The sequence below is a fragment of the Poromitra crassiceps genome (assembly GCF_964638095.1).
Source record: "Poromitra crassiceps genome assembly, chromosome: 25".
NCBI lineage: Eukaryota > Metazoa > Chordata > Actinopteri > Beryciformes > Melamphaidae > Poromitra > Poromitra crassiceps.
In genome coordinates, this window is record NC_139649.1 from 17,869,473 (window position 1) to 17,888,814 (window position 19,342).

The 19,342-nt window shown below is 45.1% G+C and overlaps 1 protein-coding gene across 1 annotated transcript in view; it reads right to left on the reverse strand.

The window, feature by feature from the left end:
* Positions 1–19,342, reverse strand: part of cntn4 (contactin 4) — a gene marked incomplete at its 5' end in the record, with an annotated part of 153,140 nt that overhangs the window by 83,913 nt on the left and 49,885 nt on the right. Inside the window, one exon of the mRNA XM_083660815.1 lies at positions 16,080–16,175. Coding sequence (XP_083516941.1) covers positions 16,080–16,175 — 96 coding nt within the window. The remainder of the gene's footprint in view (positions 1–16,079; positions 16,176–19,342) is intronic.

Genomic DNA, 19,342 nt, shown 5'->3' on the forward strand with positions numbered 1-19,342 from the left:
CAATTTTATTTCTAGAAATAGAAAGGCTGCCTTTATATAGGTAAAAATGGATCGGTGATCAGCAAAATGTCACAATGCCTGGCACTGCCTGTCCCTGTCACTGTGCCGTGTGTGCAGGATCAGCTGTGGTTTGTTTTTAAACAGATGATAAAGCACAGCAGAGAGAGATGGTCTATGTGGGATTGCAACATACTACAGTCTACACAGCGTATCTATCTGCTGCAGCTTTGGCTCCAGCTCAGGCTTGCATCATGCTTTCACCAGAGAGAGCCGAGCGCGGTGAGACTTCTGGGACAACATGAAAGGCTCAGTAGTGCTGCACACATGGGACAGGTGGTTATGGTACCTCACCCTCTGCTGCAGCCGTGTCAATAACCGCCAGAGCAGAAGGTACAAAATCTATACAATTAAAGTATAATATACACGACTAATATACACAGCTCTGATTTCATTAACAGCGCTAATGTGTGAGATCCCCCTCACCCCCCTTTTTTTCTCTTCTGATGCATTTGAGTTACTCTTTTCTTTGTTCAGCCGCGGTGGCTATCTCACTGCTCACGCTAACTACCCACTTCTTCTTCTATTTATTCCAAACAAATTGTAATGAATCGCTGAACGCATCACTTCCTGTACGCCAGGTGATTTTTCTCTGGAAACACCAGACATATTCATGAAACTCACTGGTAGCAGGCAGCCATTATGTCAGAAAGAAAAAAGAAGCCGTGCCACACAATGCACAATTTATTAACCACAAACACCTGTTTCCAAGGACAGCACTTAATTATCGACTAAGAGATATTTCCTTTATTAATGTGTTTACACAGATAACGATAAGATGGAACTACACCAAGCGAACGGTGGTCCTGCTTATGAAAAGGGAACATGCCTTAAGGATCTGACAGGCAGGGTGGTGGTGACCTTCTGGGTGATGAAAGTGGACGCAGCAGCCCGGATCCCCGCTGGCCCCAGTGAGGAGGTGGGCTGCCACCCCTGGTTCCACTGTGGGGAGGTGGGAAACCCCCTGAGCACTCTCTCTCATCCTTGCTCTCCAGGGAGTTGGACGCCAGGGATTTGAGATCCCGGTCAGTCTTGAGGATGTCCATCACCTTGGAGAATAACATGATCACTTGCTTCCCAGCTGCCCTATCCAGAAGGTACGCTGTCAAGCATGCGGCCGCTGGAGGGCCGGGTAAACCTCTGGCCATGGTTATCCCCAGACTTTCCATTGCCTTGCGGATCAAGCCGAAGAAGGCTGGTGACGGACGGACGGTGCTGAGGTTAACCGGGGATTCAGTATCGAAGATATCGTAGATGTCGCCGTCATCATCAGAGATGAGGCAGAGGGGGTGGGGGGGGTCTGCGAAGCCTTCGTCCTGGCCGGCATCTAGCTCCAAAATATCCTCCACAATGACATCGGGGTCCAGGTCCGTGTTCAGCTCAGCATAGGGGCCCCAGGTGGCGGTAGCCGGCGGCAAAGGTGTAGTCTCCGTCGAAAAACTAGCGTTCGGCGCAGTCATTAAAACCACTACAGACAGTTAAACTAGGTAGCAACAGAGAGCTGATGTGCTCCTTCATGGGTGAGAAGAAGTTTGAGAATGACGTCACGTTACCATGCGCCACAGCTCTTAAAATATAGAGGACGTGCTAGTGCCCCTAGTGGCGGACAGTGGAAAATGACATTTTCATCTGACCCCAATATGAAGGTATATTGGTGTAGATAGAGTACAGTATGATGCTTCTGTAGGTCACAGATGAGGTCTGCTCCCATAGCGGAGTCAACTCACGATTATTAAAAATACAATTACTGCAGCTGTGGCTCAGGAGGTAGAGCGGGTCGTCCACCAATCAGAAGGTCGGTGGTTCGATGCCCGGCTCCTTGCCCAAGTGTCCTTGGGCAAGATACTGAATCCCAAATTGCTCATGCTGGTGGTGCCAACACCCTGCATGGTAACTTGCCACCATTGGTGTATGAATGTGTGTGTGTGTGTGAATGGGTGAATGTAGGCATGGGTTGTTAAGTGCTATGAGTGGTTGGTAGACTACTGTGCTATATAAATGCAGTTCAATCATGAGAGGCCAGTCGGTAAGATTTAACAAGCGGCTTTATTTAGCAAATGGCGAGCAGGGCAACTACTTTGGCGTATGACTCCGTTGCCAGGTGGCGCTCCTCTTGAGGTGAGAGGAGGGCATCTGAATAGGCTAGGATAGAGAATCCCCCCCGTGAGGGATTCTTTGGGAGTCAAGACTCGTTGGTGGTGGACTGGGGAGGTGGGTGGAGCGAAACGACAGCTTCAGAGGAGATGATGAACAGCCGTGATGCCAGCTGCTGCTATGATCCACCAGAGAGGGAGGTGATGTAGAACCCTCGCTATATGTACTAGGATGAACTGACGTCATAACTGATGTCATACTTCAACTTGACTGACGTCACGGACTGATCAGGTTATGCAAATATGGCGGCCTTCTGATTGAAATTTGGTATGAAACCTCAACCTTAGTTCATTTATCATAAAACTCAGCTGCTGGATGCGTGAGTTTTATAAATATGGCTGTTTTGGACAGCAAATGTAAAAGCTTTGATGAAGTGGCTATAGGATGAATCACTATTGTGTTCAAAAGAGATTTATTTACTGTACATGAAAACGTTGCGGATTATCGCTTGACATAAACAGGGAAATTACGCATGCACACATACCCAGTCCAAGCCTACTGTAGTGTGAGTGCAGCCTAATTACACTATATCAGTAGAAAATAGCTTTCACAGCAAACAATAGGGGATTTGCAAATCCGAATCCTTCTCTAATTGAGCTGAATTCTTTGCAACGGCAGAAACAAGAGATATAGCTGTACGAGCTGGCAGGTCTATGAGGTGTTCATGGATTCAAGTTAAGACTGCAGTCTGGTGCTCTGCTAAGCAAAGCTAGGTGCCGCGGACGGAGCTGTCATGTTTTCCACAATTGTTATTTTCCCCGTGCACAGCAGGTGACAGCGCATACCTCCCGGGATGAAATCCCCGCTGGCATTGACGGATTTGTGTTTATGTACCAGACGCCGGGGAGCCTAGGGACATGACGTGTGACTGGAGCCCAGCAGAGAGGAGCGAGGTGGTTATACACCCGCCAGCCAGCAAGCAAGGACACCGGCCCCCGGAATTAAGTTCCCTGCACGCACACACACACACACACACACACACACACACACACACACACACACACACGGACACACACACACACACACACGGACACAGATGGACCCAGATGAACACTTGTGCACCCATGCTCTCTCTCTGTTCACATCTTCTTCACTTCTCCTTCTCTGGCAAACATGCACTCCAAACGCAACAACAACAACAGCAGCATCATATACTGTGCGCTTTAAGGAGCTTAGAGGAGGCTTAGACGCGCATCTTCCGGGGATCACGCACGCGTACACTCGTGACCTCTGCTCGTACGAGATTAGAAAGCAAAATGTCCAAATCAATTCAGAGTGTCGCTCTCTGAAGATATACAGAACCCCGTTTCATACTGCTGTCCACTCGAGTCACTGAAGTCCCCCTTCGCTATGACTGGATGGATGTGGAGAAGAGGCTCTGTGTATTACGTGGAGCTGTGACACTGATGTGGAGAAGAGGCTCTGTGTATTACATGGAGCTGTGACACTGATGTGGAGAAGAGGCTCTGTGTATTACGTGGAGCTGTGACACTGATGTGGAGAAGAGGCTCTGTGTATTACATGGAGCTGTGACACTGATGTGGAGAAGAGGCTCTGTGTATTACCTGGAGCTGTGACACTGATGTGGAGAAGAGGCTCTGTGTATTACGTGGAGCTGTGACACTGATGTGGAGAAGAGGCTCTGTGTATTACATGGAGCTGTGACACTGATGTGGAGAAGAGGCTCTGTGTATTACATGGAGCTGTGACACTGATGTGGAGAAGAGGCTCTGTGTATTACATGGAGCTGATGTGGAGAAGAGGCTCTGTGTATTACATGGAGCTGTGACACTGATGTGGAGAAGAGGCTCTGTGTATTACATGGAGCTGTGATACTGATGTGGAGAAGAGGCTCTGTGTATTACATGGAGCTGTGACACTGATGTGGAGAAGAGGCTCTGTGTATTACCTGGAGCTGTGACACTGATGTGGAGAAGAGGCTCTGTGTATTACATGGAGCTGTGACACTGATGTGGAGAAGAGGCTCTGTGTATTACCTGGAGCTGTGACACTGATGTGGAGAAGAGGCTCTGTGTATTACCTGGAGCTGTGATACTGATGTGGAGAAGAGGCTCTGTGTATTACCTGGAGCTGTGACACTGATGTGGAGAAGAGGCTCTGTGTATTACATGGAGCTGTGACACTGATGTGGAGAAGAGGCTCTGTGTATTACATGGAGCTGTGACACTGATGTGGAGAAGAGGCTCTGTGTATTACGTGGAGCTGTGACACTGATGTGGAGAAGAGGCTCTGTGTATTACCTGGAGCTGTGGAGAAGAGGCTCTGTGTATTACCTGGAGAGCTGTGACACTGATGTGGAGAAGAGGCTCTGTGTATTACCTGGAGAGCTGTGACACTGATGTGGAGAAGAGGCTCTGTGTATTACATGGAGCTGTGACACTGATGTGGAGAAGAGGCTCTGTGTATTACATGGAGCTGTGACACTGATGTGGAGAAGAGGCTCTGTGTATTACCTGGAGCTGTGACACTGATGTGGAGAAGAGGCTCTGTGTATTACATGGAGCTGTGATACTGATGTGGAGAAGAGGCTCTGTGTATTACCTGGAGCTGTGACACTGATGTGGAGAAGAGGCTCTGTGTATTACATGGAGCTGTGATACTGATGTGGAGAAGAGGCTCTGTGTATTACCTGGAGCTGTGACACTGATGTGGAGAAGAGGCTCTGTGTATTACATGGAGCTGATGTGGAGAAGAGGCTCTGTGTATTACATGGAGCTGTGGAGAAGAGGCTCTGTGTATTACATGGAGCTGTGACACTGATGTGGAGAAGAGGCTGTGTGTATTACATGGAGCTGTGATACTGATGTGGAGAAGAGGCTCTGTGTATTACATGGAGCTGTGATACTGATGTGGAGAAGAGGCTCTGTGTATTACATGGAGCTGTGATACTGATGTGGAGAAGAGGCTCTGTGTATTACATGGAGCTGTGACACTGATGTGGAGAAGAGGCTCTGTGTATTACATGGAGCTGTGGAGAAGAGGCTCTGTGTATTACATGGAGCTGTGGAGAAGAGGCTCTGTGTATTACATGGAGCTGTGGAGAAGAGGCTCTGTGTATTACATGGAGCTGTGATACTGATGTGGAGAAGAGGCTGTGTGTATTACATGGAGCTGTGATACTGATGTGGAGAAGAGGCTGTGTGTATTACATGGAGCTGTGACACTGATGTGGAGAAGAGGCTCTGTGTATTACATGGAGCTGTGATACTGATGTGGAGAAGAGGCTCTGTGTATTACATGGAGCTGATGTGGAGAAGAGGCTCTGTGTATTACATGGAGCTGATGTGGAGAAGAGGCTCTGTGTATTACATGGAGCTGTGATACTGATGTGGAGAAGAGGCTGTGTGTATTACATGGAGCTGATGTGGAGAAGAGGCTCTGTGTATTACATGGAGCTGTGACACTGATGTGGAGAAGAGGCTGTGTGTATTACATGGAGCTGATGTGGAGAAGAGGCTCTGTGTATTACATGGAGCTGTGATACTGATGTGGAGAAGAGGCTCTGTGTATTACCTGGAGCTGTGATACTGATGTGGAGAAGAGGCTCTGTGTATTACATGGAGCTGTGACACTGATGTGGAGAAGAGGCTCTGTGTATTACATGGAGCTGTGACACTGATGTGGAGAAGAGGCTCTGTGTATTACGTGGAGCTGTGACACTGATGTGGAGAAGAGGCTCTGTGTATTACATGGAGCTGTGACACTGATGTGCAGAAGAGGCTCTGTGTATTACATGGAGCTGTGACACTGATGTGGAGAAGAGGCTCTGTGTATTACATGGAGCTGTGACACTGATGTGGAGAAGAGGCTCTGTGTATTACATGGAGCTGTGACACTGATGTGGAGAAGAGGCTCTGTGTATTACATGGAGCTGATGTGGAGAAGAGGCTCTGTGTATTACATGGAGCTGTGGAGAAGAGGCTCTGTGTATTACATGGAGCTGATGTGGAGAAGAGGCTCTGTGTATTACATGGAGCTGTGGAGAAGAGGCTCTGTGTATTACATGGAGCTGTGGAGAAGAGGCTCTGTGTATTACATGGAGCTGTGACACTGATGTGGAGAAGAGGCTCTGTGTATTACATGGAGCTGATGTGGAGAAGAGGCTCTGTGTATTACATGGAGCTGTGGAGAAGAGGCTCTGTGTATTACATGGAGCTGATGTGGAGAAGAGGCTCTGTGTATTACATGGAGCTGTGGAGAAGAGGCTCTGTGTATTACATGGAGCTGTGATACTGATGTGGAGAAGAGGCTCTGTGTATTACGTGGAGCTGATGTGGAGAAGAGGCTCTGTGTATTACGTGGAGCTGATGTGGAGAAGAGGCTCTGTGTATTACATGGAGCTGTGGAGAAGAGGCTCTGTGTATTACATGGAGCTGTGGAGAAGAGGCTCTGTGTATTACGTGGAGCTGATGTGGAGAAGAGGCTCTGTGTATTACATGGAGCTGTGGAGAAGAGGCTCTGTGTATTACGTGGAGCTGATGTGGAGAAGAGGCTCTGTGTATTACATGGAGCTGATGTGGAGAAGAGGCTCTGTGTATTACATGGAGCTGTGGAGAAGAGGCTCTGTGTATTACATGGAGCTGTGATACTGATGTGGAGAAGAGGCTCTGTGTATTACGTGGAGCTGATGTGGAGAAGAGGCTCTGTGTATTACATGGAGCTGTGGAGAAGAGGCTCTGTGTATTACATGGAGCTGTGATACTGATGTGGAGAAGAGGCTCTGTGTATTACGTGGAGCTGATGTGGAGAAGAGGCTCTGTGTATTACGTGGAGCTGATGTGGAGAAGAGGCTCTGTGTATTACATGGAGCTGTGGAGAAGAGGCTCTGTGTATTACATGGAGCTGTGGAGAAGAGGCTCTGTGTATTACATGGAGCTGATGTGGAGAAGAGGCTCTGTGTATTACATGGAGCTGTGGAGAAGAGGCTCTGTGTATTACATGGAGCTGATGTGGAGAAGAGGCTCTGTGTATTACATGGAGCTGTGGAGAAGAGGCTCTGTGTATTACATGGAGCTGTGACACTGACATCATGTGATATGATTGAAGAAAGATGAAGTCAGACAGATGAAGAAGGGGGCGGGGCAATATGGCTGAATGTGGGATTTTGAAAAGGAGACTCTTCATGAAGATGGTGAAATGTGTCATCTGATAATCCGATTAAGAGCAGAATAATACTACAGGATTAAATATGTGGCTCTTCATACAATATACTGTAGACAGGGGATATCTCACACACCTGCTACCACTCACCACCCATTTGCATCTACTGTATCGCTAAACATCGTCAATCTTTTTTAATCCAGAATTTTGAATGATATTTGTACAGCCTCAAAATACATGTTGTACAGTATCACCATCAGGCATTGTCAAAGGGCAAGGAATCATTCTGAGGGTAAAAACAAAATGAATGAAATAAATAAATCCTCGATCCATTCATTGAATCAAAACATTAACAAAGGCAGTGTTCAGTGTTCAGTGTTCACGCTGGGCTCTGAGCTGCAATTACAGAGCAGGCTTTGGAAACATGCTGTGCTGGTGTTCTTTCTTCTCCTCGTACATAATGTACATACTGTACATACAGTACATACTGTACATAATGTACATACTGTACATACAGTACATACTGTACATACAGTACATACAGTACATACAGTACATAGTGTACATAGAGTACATACTGTACATAGAGTACATACTGTACATACTGTACATACAGTACATACTGTACATAATGTACATACTGTACATACAGTACATACTGTACATACAGTACATACAGTACATACAGTACATAGTGTACATATAGTACATACTGTACATAGAGTACATACTGTACATACTGTACATACAGTACATACTGTACATAATGTACATACTGTACATACAGTACATACTGTACATACAGTACATACAGTACATACAGTACATAGTGTACATAGAGTACATACTGTACATACAGTACATACTGTACATAATGTACATACTGTACATACAGTACATACTGTACATACAGTACATACAGTACATACAGTACATAGTGTACATAGAGTACATACTGTACATAGAGTACATACTGTACATACTGTACATACAGTACAGCACAGACACGCACGGACAGAGACACACACACGCCCCACATTCACTTCCACACACGCGCATCTGCACACACACACCCGCACACACACACACATATGCACGCACACAAATACACCCACGGCACTCTGCGCTTGCTGCAAACACACTCTCAGATAGTACTTCCGTATTCTCTTGTGTTTACAGCCAAGCCCTTTCCCAGGCTCTGTCTTCTGTATGAACAACTCTTTCTACATGAGCAAGCAGAGGGACATTCTGGACAGCTGTGGGCTATAACATAATGTGTCCTCCGACGTCCGTCCCCCCGTCCCCCCCCCCGGCAGGTGGAAGCCCACCAGAGCCCCGGGCGTACACTAAGGGCTCCTCCACTATAGTTAGGCCCTCTCTGACCATATGGTAATGAATAGTGATGTGCAGAGATTTCCCTTGAATGCACCACCCACATGCAGAATTGGATCAAGATGCAGTGAGGTCCGTCTGAGGTGCAGTAGATGGTCTAGGACGGTGGTGACAGTCATCATGGTCCTGTCACAATCATGATGACACAGTGGGAGAGGAGACATCTCCCTGAGGAACTGACTGAATGTCAATGCCATTCCTGATGATGGGTGAACATGGAAGATGTTCACCCCACCAAACCAATGCACACAATGTAGCACTCCAGTATGCATTGGTTGCATACATACAAACAGTATATGTGTGAAAATGATATATTTGTTATCCTTTTTGAAAGTGCTACCTGTCTGTCTCTTCTAAATCCACACACAGGTGGTTGCTTGGCTTTATTATAGCTCCTCAAAGCAACCTGCTGCAGCATGAAGCCGTCATGTTTTCTCGCTTCACAAACGCCCAAATTGGCTGGATGGGAACCAACAAAAGGCTGTGATGACTGACAGCAGGAGGCTGTGATGACTGACAGCAGGAGGCTGTGATGACTGACAGCAGGAGGATGCTCTGTGATGACTGACAGCAGGAGGATGCTCCTGCTGTGATGACTGACAGCAGGAGGATGCTCTGTGATGACTGACAGCAGGAGGATGCTCCTGTGATGACTGACAGCAGGAGGATGCTCTGTGATGACTGACAGCAGGAGGCTGTGATGACTGACAGCAGGAGGATGCTCTGTGATGACTGACAGCAGGAGGATGCTCTGTGATGACTGACAGCAGGAGGATGCTCTGTGATGACTGACAGCAGGAGGATGCTCTGTGATGACTGACAGCAGGAGGATGCTCTGTGATGACTGACAGCAGGAGGATGCTCCTGCTGTGATGACTGACAGCAGGAGGATGCTCTGTGATGACTGACAGCAGGAGGATGCTCTGTGATGACTGACAGCAGGAGGATGCTCTGTGATGACTGACAGCAGGAGGATGCTCCTGCTGTGATGACTGACAGCAGGAGGCTGTGATGACTGACAGCAGGAGGATGCTCTGTGATGACTGACAGCAGGAGGATGCTCCTGCTGTGATGACTGACAGCAGGAGGATGCTCTGTGATGACTGACAGCAGGAGGATGCTCCTGCTGTGATGACTGACAGCAGGAGGATGCTCTGTGATGACTGACAGCAGGAGGATGCTCTGTGATGACTGACAGCAGCAGGAGGATGCTCTGTGATGACTGACAGCAGGAGGCTGTGATGACTGACAGCAGGAGGATGCTCTGTGATGACTGACAGCAGGAGGATGCTCTGTGATGACTGACAGCAGGAGGATGCTCTGTGATGACTGACAGCAGGAGGATGCTCTGTGATGACTGACAGCAGGAGGATGTGATGACTGACAGCAGGAGGATGCTCTGTGATGACTGACAGCAGGAGGATGCTCTGTGATGACTGACAGCAGGAGGATGCTCTGTGATGACTGACAGCAGGAGGATGCTCTGTGATGACTGACAGCAGGAGGATGCTCTGTGATGACTGACAGCAGGAGGATGCTCTGTGATGACTGACAGCAGGAGGATGCTCCCGAAAAACAAACTCATTCAACAACCAAAAAATGGATTTTGATCAGTGGTGGTGAACTGTCAGGGCCAGCAAGGCCCGTCTCTGCTGGCCAAAAAAGTAATCCTCACAATCAAGAAATGCGAAATTTGTTTCATGAGAAATGAAATTGTATTTTGCATCATTGCCTTGTCTTATCGTGATCACTTCTCTCGCCCTTTCAGGATGGCTGAAGATTGAGGTGTTCCCCCGGTGGGCACATTCTCTCATAATCATGGTCTTGTACTTTGGGCTTGTTCTATTTTTTATTTTTTTTTACCTTTATTTATACAGGGGGAGTCTCACTGAGAGCAATGCTCTCTTTTTTAGGAGTGCCCTGTTCACATTCACACACACATTCATACCTGGAAGCTGACCAGTACAACCACAGTCTGAACTGCTGGCCACTGATCAGCGGTTGGAGATAAGGGCCTTGCTCAAGGGCACCTCAGTGGTGGTAATGAGGGAGGGGCAAGCGCTGCCTTTTCACTTTCCCCAACCAGATTTATCCTGCCGGTCCCGGGGATTGAACCGACGACCTTCCGGTCACAAGCTCGCTTCTCTAACCATTGGGCCACCACTGCCACCACTAATGTCCTCATCATCTTGCCTCTGTACATTTCTGTGAAAACATCCACCATCGCACAATGGTTTTTTTGACAAACACATGAACAACAGTAACACAATAACAGAATTCAACTAGACGACTGAGCTGCTCAACCAACTCTTGCCCCCCAGTAGGGTATAAAAAAAACATTTTCATTGAGGCAGCCTAGGCTACCCCTTCTCTCAAACATATTAAACTGTTTCTAATAGGGATGCACGATATATCGGCAATCATATCGGTATCGGCCGATGTTGGTCATTTTTTAACATATCGGTCTATCGGTATCGGTCAGATGTTGCAATGTTAATATCGGTTATCATTATCAGCGAAATTCTTCACATTGATATGAAATAATGCAGTAAATCTATGATTTATGGGCTTTTCCAAAGGCTTTGCAAATAAAGAAATGCATAACTTTTTCTAATTCAGTGTTAACATGTGTTTTTCAGTATGTACAAAATGTGATGATCATAAAAATGTGGTTTTATACAGATCATATCGACATCGGTAAATATCGGTTATCGGCCATAACAGCAATGTTAATATCGGTTATCGGCATCGGCCAAAATTTTCATATCGGTGCATCCCTAGTTTCTAATCATATACTGTAGGTAGTGACATTCATAACACCATGTCAGAAAAGAATGAGCTGATGTAGGCGAGTGCTCAACGTTTATTAGCAGCTGTAAATAATGATTGAAGACAATAATCAAAGTCAAAACGCTCTGTGCAGAGATGAAACGTCTGTACGTGCTGCGCTCCTCCTGACATCTCTGAGATTAAAAACAGCAAGGCCTCTTAAACGATGGCTCCGTTCTCTATAAAATAACAATAATAATGATCGTAATAAAAATCAATCACTGTCAAACGGCATATATGAATAACAAATGTATGTTCATCATAACGCGAGCAGCCCGCTGAAACGGAGCTCGGCCAATCGCCGATGGCACATTTTAGAACATCTATCAACAAGCTCGCACCACCAGCGAAGCAAGCGCACAGTGATCACGTTTGATTAAAGTCAGGGAGAAATAGCATGGCCATCAAACGCTGTCTAGTCACCACATACAACCTAGATAACAATATGATGCTGTTATAGATGCAGGGTGACCGAATGCTGTACACACAATATCATCACCTCATTTCATTTCCTTGATTCAATAGGTCTCGTTCCATTCCTTTCCTTTCTAAAACACTGGCATATCAAAAGCATGACATGGTTGCTCAATAGTCTATCAAGCAGGCTTGAGGTCAAATTGAATTCATTCATTCACAATATAAATTGAAACTGCAATTTGCTAATAACAGAGCCTTTCAATGGAGCCTAAATCTTCCAGGCAATTGATTGGTTTCCTAAAGCAAGTGAATCATTGTTGCCAGATGAGCAGCAGTATTTCCTGCGACCAGTAGGGGCAAGTGACACGTTAAGACATAACAAAGATCTGTTACTTTCCAGGAGAGAACACTTCTGGATCCACCAACTGAGAACTCTATCTCCCCATGGACTCAATGTGGACTATGATTTGAGGTGTTACCTGTAATGTGTGTTTTTCTATGTAAACTTTGTTCAGATAATCTTTTTATTGGATATTTAGAAAGTTATTTATGATGACTCTTCCCAGAGCTGATGTTATAACTTCCCTAAATGTCTATGAGTATATATTGTATTATGGTATTTCACTGGTAAAAATAGTATGTATTGATTGGCTGTGACAGCCTTCCCACTTGGGTTTTTTTGATTGGCTGCTCTAGTCTACCTGATGACTTGTCAATTATGTAATTTGTCATCACCATCAGGTGTGCCATTAATTAGATCCAGACCTATAAAAACCACTCGGTTATGTAGTGTCTGTAAATCTGAAGAAGGCCATAGGCCGAAACGTCATTTCATTAAAAAACTTTTTGCATATGGAGCAGTGAGTGTGCGACACTTTCTTCATCCTCAAGACATAACAAAAGCAGCATCCAGTCTAGAAAGAAAACCAGTAGGCCTAGTGGCAATATTAGCTCTTTGCTCGCTGACTGATTGCTCTTTTTCGTTGTTGCCAGTTTGACTAATCTGATGATCAGACCAGCAGCCTGGCTGGGTGTGATGCGTGATTGTGTGTGTGTGTGTGTGTGTGTGTGTGTGTGTGTGTGTGTGTGTGTGTGTGTGTGTGTACGTGTGTTTGTTTAGTGCCAACAGCCTGGCAAGGATGTGTGGGGAAGTCTGTTGAATCTTGATGTGTTGTTTGTTGTCTATTTTACGTTTTACTCTTTTCTGGTGTGAATGGATAGATTAAAGCCGTACGCCTAATTGGTTATTTAGTGAGCCCTAATTACCGAATTTAAAACATTCCGCCCTGTCAGTCTGCTGGGACCTGCTGGTGTCTGTGGTAGATATGAATGGTGTCGGGGGCGGGCGATGGTCGCCCTCTCCTGTGAACGGTGTTGCTGCGGTGGACTGGTAAACCTGCCTTTGCTCTTTGGCGGCATGTTCATTCCATGGATGTATTAAAAGGACTGGATAGGGGACGAGCCACGCCCACCCATGCATTCGGACGGAGGCTGCTCACTGGCGCATTAAGCCAGCGGGTTAGTTTATCCAGAAGAATGACACGTGAGTCGGTGGTGACGGTACCTTTCATTACAGCTGAGACATGTAACTCAGTCAAATGGAGGTCTAATTGACAGGGTGTATTGGCTCTGTGTGTTCATGATGAGCCCAGAGTCTTCAGGGGGTGTTTCATGTGCCTGCAGCTGCCTGACATGTTACAATTATTTCCCAGTCGGTCTTAAAACCAAACTTAGATTGGATTACTTCAGTGCAAATTGGCAGATATGAAAAGAGCCGCCTAAGCAACTGTTCCTATTCCGCCCTACAGAGAACAAGCAAATATGGTGTCTAGGGTTGTCAAAAGTATCGATAGTATCGAAAAGTATCAATATTGAAAATTTGAATCGGATACAATACTCATTTGCAACAGTTTCGATACCATCAGTGCTTTCTTTTAATGAAAAATCACTGATTTTCCCCTCCCTATCATTGGTGGGTATCTGTTGCTTCAACAAGCTAAACGTGTTCTGATGGCTAGAGCAGGCAGGGGTAGTCTGCTGTCTGAATTCAAAGTTTTATCAGGCCTAGATTCTGGAGAAGTGTGCGTCTGTCCGTCCATCTGTCTAACTTTATTTTTATGCCTCTTGATGTGTCGTCACCCCCCCCTTCCTGTGGTAACGAAAATGGTATCGAGTATCGATATTTTTCCTGGGTATCGGTATCGAAGCAGACATTACAGTATCATGACATCCCTAATGGTGTCACGGCTTCAGGTATTTGCAAATAAATTCCAGATTGCCACTCAGCTTGCCAAGCTTTAACCAGGTAAGTCTGACAGGATACAAGTCCCAAATCATTAGAAGCCGTTCTAGTCATGCAGCATTTTTTTTATTTTATTTCTTTATTTCTTTCTTTATTTTATTTTTTAAACCAAAGCAGGCTGAGGCCAGTGCATGAATCAGTGATATCTGTTAGGCGGCTGTCAACTGGGAAATGTGATCAAAGCAGCTGTCGCATTAAACAGTTCCAGTAAGAGAAGTGAGGAAGCTACTAAAGGAAACATCTGTTGCAATTAAGACACAAAATGTGAGGAAATATGAGGAAAACGTCTCCATCTATTACAGATAACACGTTGCTAGAAGATGAATGTTTGACGTACTTACAGCGTCTGAATCATGCCGGCTATACATGGCACACATCCAATTCATGCCTTTATAGTGATGTTCATGGAATATGTATGGCATTATTTTTTGAAAATGTCAAGTTCCTCACTGGAAAACATCACACCTCTGGGGCTTGGCTGGGGAGCCGTGAGGTCTAGTGGTGGTTGTGGAGGTGGTGGTGGGTTTGTTGGGGGTTACTAAAGGGATTTGTCGTAAATTCTGATATCACCAATGATATGAATGCGACTGGCATTTCAACAGTAAAAACCACCAGTGCAAATATACTGTAATTTGTTCCCCTAATAATAGGATTTCCATGCAAATCACTTTGGCTTTTGAATCAGAAAGTGACAAAGTGTGAAATCTTGACCTGATCCGATTGTACACAGGGCGCCGCTGCTCTCAGCCCGTTTCCATTAACTGCGGCGCGTGTGTTTCACCAAAGAGGTTGGTGGGGTTCAATTCATTAATTACATGAGGTTCCCACCTAATATTAATCCTGTGCAAATAGGGCTGCGGCTTTTCTCCAGCTGCTGCTGGTGAGAGGAAGGAGAGTGATAGGGCTCTGATCCGGGGAGAATCGCTCGTTGCCTCCTGACAGCGGGGGCATCGCACCTCCCGTGGCTGACTAAGAATGATCACACTTAGGCCAGCCAGCGCCTCCTGCAATGAATCACATGGAAATCTCTCAGCACCCCACACTGCAGCCGGCTGCTGCAAAGGTGGTGGCTCCTAATCGCCAGGTGCCGTTCCAACAACTGGATCCCTCATCTTAAAGTCCCAGTGAAAAGAAGTCCCATTCCTTACAGGAGAATAGACTATTTCAGAGTCTTTTCAAAGGCTCATGCTGCAAATTCCGACCAATAAAACTTTTATTGGTTGGAATTTGCGGCGTGAGCCTTTGAAATTACTGGTTTTATTATAAAACCATCACAGATTTTTGAACAGTCCCACCCTGTCCATCAAATCAAACAGGGTCTTTCAATAAGCTACAGGCCGAGCGAGACAACTGCTGATAAAGAACGGCAAATACTCAAATACTGTAGGAACATGAGTCTCTTACAATAAACTATAAACCTCAGCAAAGCTCAACAATTCTCTCAACCCCCGTCCCATTCCCCTGAGCCTTCTCACACAGTCCTTCATCCCCTGTCCTTTAAATCTTTGCACTCAAAAGCCTCAAATTCAAACGTCGAAAAAGAGGTCCTACAAAAATAAATCCCACCTTTTCAGCACAGAACACAAATGATTCAACATCACAAAAACACACAATAAAGACAGTTAAGCTTCACCCAACATTTGTGTTTACAACTTTCGCTTTCATATTTTATAATCCACTTTTGCAACATGCTGCATGTCCAAAACAAACCACCGATATATAAAAACATCATATTAGCGGCGAGCCATTTGTGGTTTTCCAATATGCAAGATTACACGGATGCACAAGAGAGCGTTTGCAGTCTTACCTCCAGAATGCGGTGGAGGGCCGCACAGCAGAACGACCCCTTGGCCTTCGCGGACCGATACAGAGCTCCTCCTGTGGGTCTTGAAGCTTTCCAGATCTGAAAAAATAAAAGTAAAAAAAGTAAAAAAAATGGGCTAATAGATCTGATCCATTAACACCCGGAAATCTCTTGTTTCGGCCCAGCGATAAACAAATAAGGGTAAACAAATGACAGACAAATACAAACCGCCTCTACTACTATTCATACATCCATTTTGCTATTGTGAGGAACATTGTTGAATAGTGCAACAAAAAGAATCGATCTGTCTTCAGAATGACAGAGGCTTCTGCAGTAAGTGTATACAGTGAGGATCCAGGGTGGTAAACAGCCTTGAGGTTGGCCTCAGGCTAAATCACCACCCCCCCCCCCCCCTTAACTCGTGTGTTTACTGCGGATATCCAACACTCACTGGGAAGGGTGACACAAATATTGGAAAGAAGTAAAGTAAGGAACCCAAACTATCTGTCACAGCTAACTGCTTCTCACCGCTCACTGCCTCCCAACACGTCCGGTGGAAGAAGGTGGAGCTGCAATAATGAGTTAAAGTTTGAAATTGCATTGAAATAAGTGCTGCTAGGTGGATTGCATACGTGCCAAAATGAGGAGCAGACACTGACTTGCTGTGACATTCCCCCCCGTATGAAGAGTGGAAGAAATTGGCATGAATCACGGCTATAGCCCAAATATTGCACTAGTAATTGCATGTTGCAAATATTGAATGGCGGTACTGCAAGGGGTTAAACACATTATGAAAACATAAGAAAGGGGCAAAATCAATAGTGACACATGCTAATAATAAGAGCAAAGCAGCAATGTGCAGCCCCCTCTGGTATGCAGAGAGCATTGCAGTGTGCCGGGTCACACATGAAGGATTTTGATAGCTCCAGTGGTTATCAGGTTCATTACAGTACGCGCTCCACCGCAACACATCACAAAGCTATTCCTGGTGCGCCGGTTTACAGAGCAAAATTACTGTTTAACTGAAACTAATTTTCATTTGACAATTGATGGAAACAATAACAGGTCATGACCACTTCCTACCATCCACGGTGCTAATAGCCGCCCGGTGGATCTCTGTAATTCTACCATCACATAGAGGCGTCATGGCTGAGTGTGCACAAACACCTTGGGTGGGAGGCAGATAACTATGTTCCCATTTGGAACTACTCAAAACTGAGACGTGCTGTTCAGTGATTAGATTTGATAATGTTGCACACACGTTTGAAAGGAATAACGGGGAACATGAATATCAGCATTATGATATATAGCTACAGTACACAACAGCAGCTTGGATTCTGGTCAACTCCAGAAGTACTGTAGATTGTAATGAAATTGTTTTTGAATGCTACCGTGATCATTACTTAGGGCTGGTATTCTTTGGCCAATAGCTGATTTTTCTTTTACTTTGTTGCATTTTTGTGTTTGGTTCATTCAGGTTCACACTGCCTGGGTTTCAAGTGATTTGGGGCCTGTAAGCAGAAGTCACATGGACTCATGAGTAGCTTGTTTACTGGACAGGTTTGGTAACCTGTCCTCCCCGTAGAGATTTTGGCAGCAGGGGTCAAGACAAAACTGATGGTTTCTTGTGGTTGGCACATTTCCGCTCTAACAACAGCCACAGTCCTCTTGGAAGAGGATAAGAAAGTTGTATTTTCAGGTGTCTTGGGGCGGTTATTAAGGTGCCACGTAAGTTCAAAACATTGTTCTCACCTTCTCAAACACTCCAGAGTTTGATTGCACAACTCCAAACATGCTACTAAGTAGGGCTGCACCATATGCCCAAAAAAATCCTATTGCGATTGTACTGACAGATTGCAATACAATTTTAGTGGGAATGGCAATTTTTCTATTTCTTTTTCACACAAAATAAAAATAAAAATGTGATGTGATTTTTTTTACTGGGGTCTATATCAAGCATTCATGTTCCCTTACGTCTGGAGAATATAATCTGTAGGCCGGGACATCTCTGTAGCACCACACAATGCTTCATTCAATGGTATGTTGTGACACATTTTTCCTTTATCAAATAATTCCAGGCTCCTGCTATTTGGATATTGCACTTAGCAATATTGCGATCTCGATTGTGATTCGATTAATTGTGCAGCCGTACTACTAATACCGCATTCATGACAACAATATTGCAACATTTTGGACGAGATGTGTGGATATGACGTCAACTCTGACAAAGCGGAGCTCTGAATGATACCTGAATTTCCGAGATGTAATTCCGGCCTGGACGACCGTTCAATTCACTTTTTACAGGTCGGAAAACACATTTTTTCCAGTGGTCCGAGTTGTCTTGAACTGAGTTTGCATTTAATGAAAATGTATTTTTGTCCTTTGAGTTCAAAGTGCATCCGTGATTATACTTCAAATAAAGGAGTACTATACAGCAAAAATGATATCTGAAGACAGGTGACATAGGAACATAGGACATCGGAATGATCAGTACATATTGTTCAAATTGGATTAATTAACCTTAATTAACCTTGCTCTATATGCGGCATATTGTCAAGTTACTGCACGCAGTGATGCGGGCATGAGTGCTCTCTTTCCAGACCTGCTCACTGCAAAACTGCAACCAATTCACTTTGAAACGAGATTGCTGATTAGTTCAGCTCCAAGAGATCTAAATGTAAAATTATCGGGCTCACTGATTTATGAAGAGGACTATAAGGCCAGTTAATATATGTCATATTGGCTGTGGGACAAGTCTATTAAGAAACGCCTTTTAATTATTTCTTTAAAACATAAATCTCCTCTTAACCCACGAGCACAGTTTAACTAATCGCTATTTGAGACGCTTAAGCCCTATTAAGAAAGCTATTCCTAATATTTTCCCACAGATTGATACGAGATTTGGCTCTTTAGGGTCAATTGGATGCGGCTACCTCAGCAATGTGTTTAAAAGGGGAATACGTATGGAATAATCTCACAGTCACAGGCTATTTTCACTGTACATCGAGGGAACAACAGACGAGAGTGACCCAGCATCGAGTTGGCTTTGCTTAGTGATATTAAAAGCTTCACAGCTCTAGCACCAATATCCCCAGTCATTACTGGGGAGAGATAAAGAGCTATAAAAAGGCACATAAAATGTGAAAACCTCCCTCTGCTTTAGCTTTCACTGCCATGTTGAATCATCATTTGAACCAAGACATCAAAAATCATTATTAATAATCGCTGGTAAATCCTTCAAAGTAATACCCATTTTGCCTGTATTT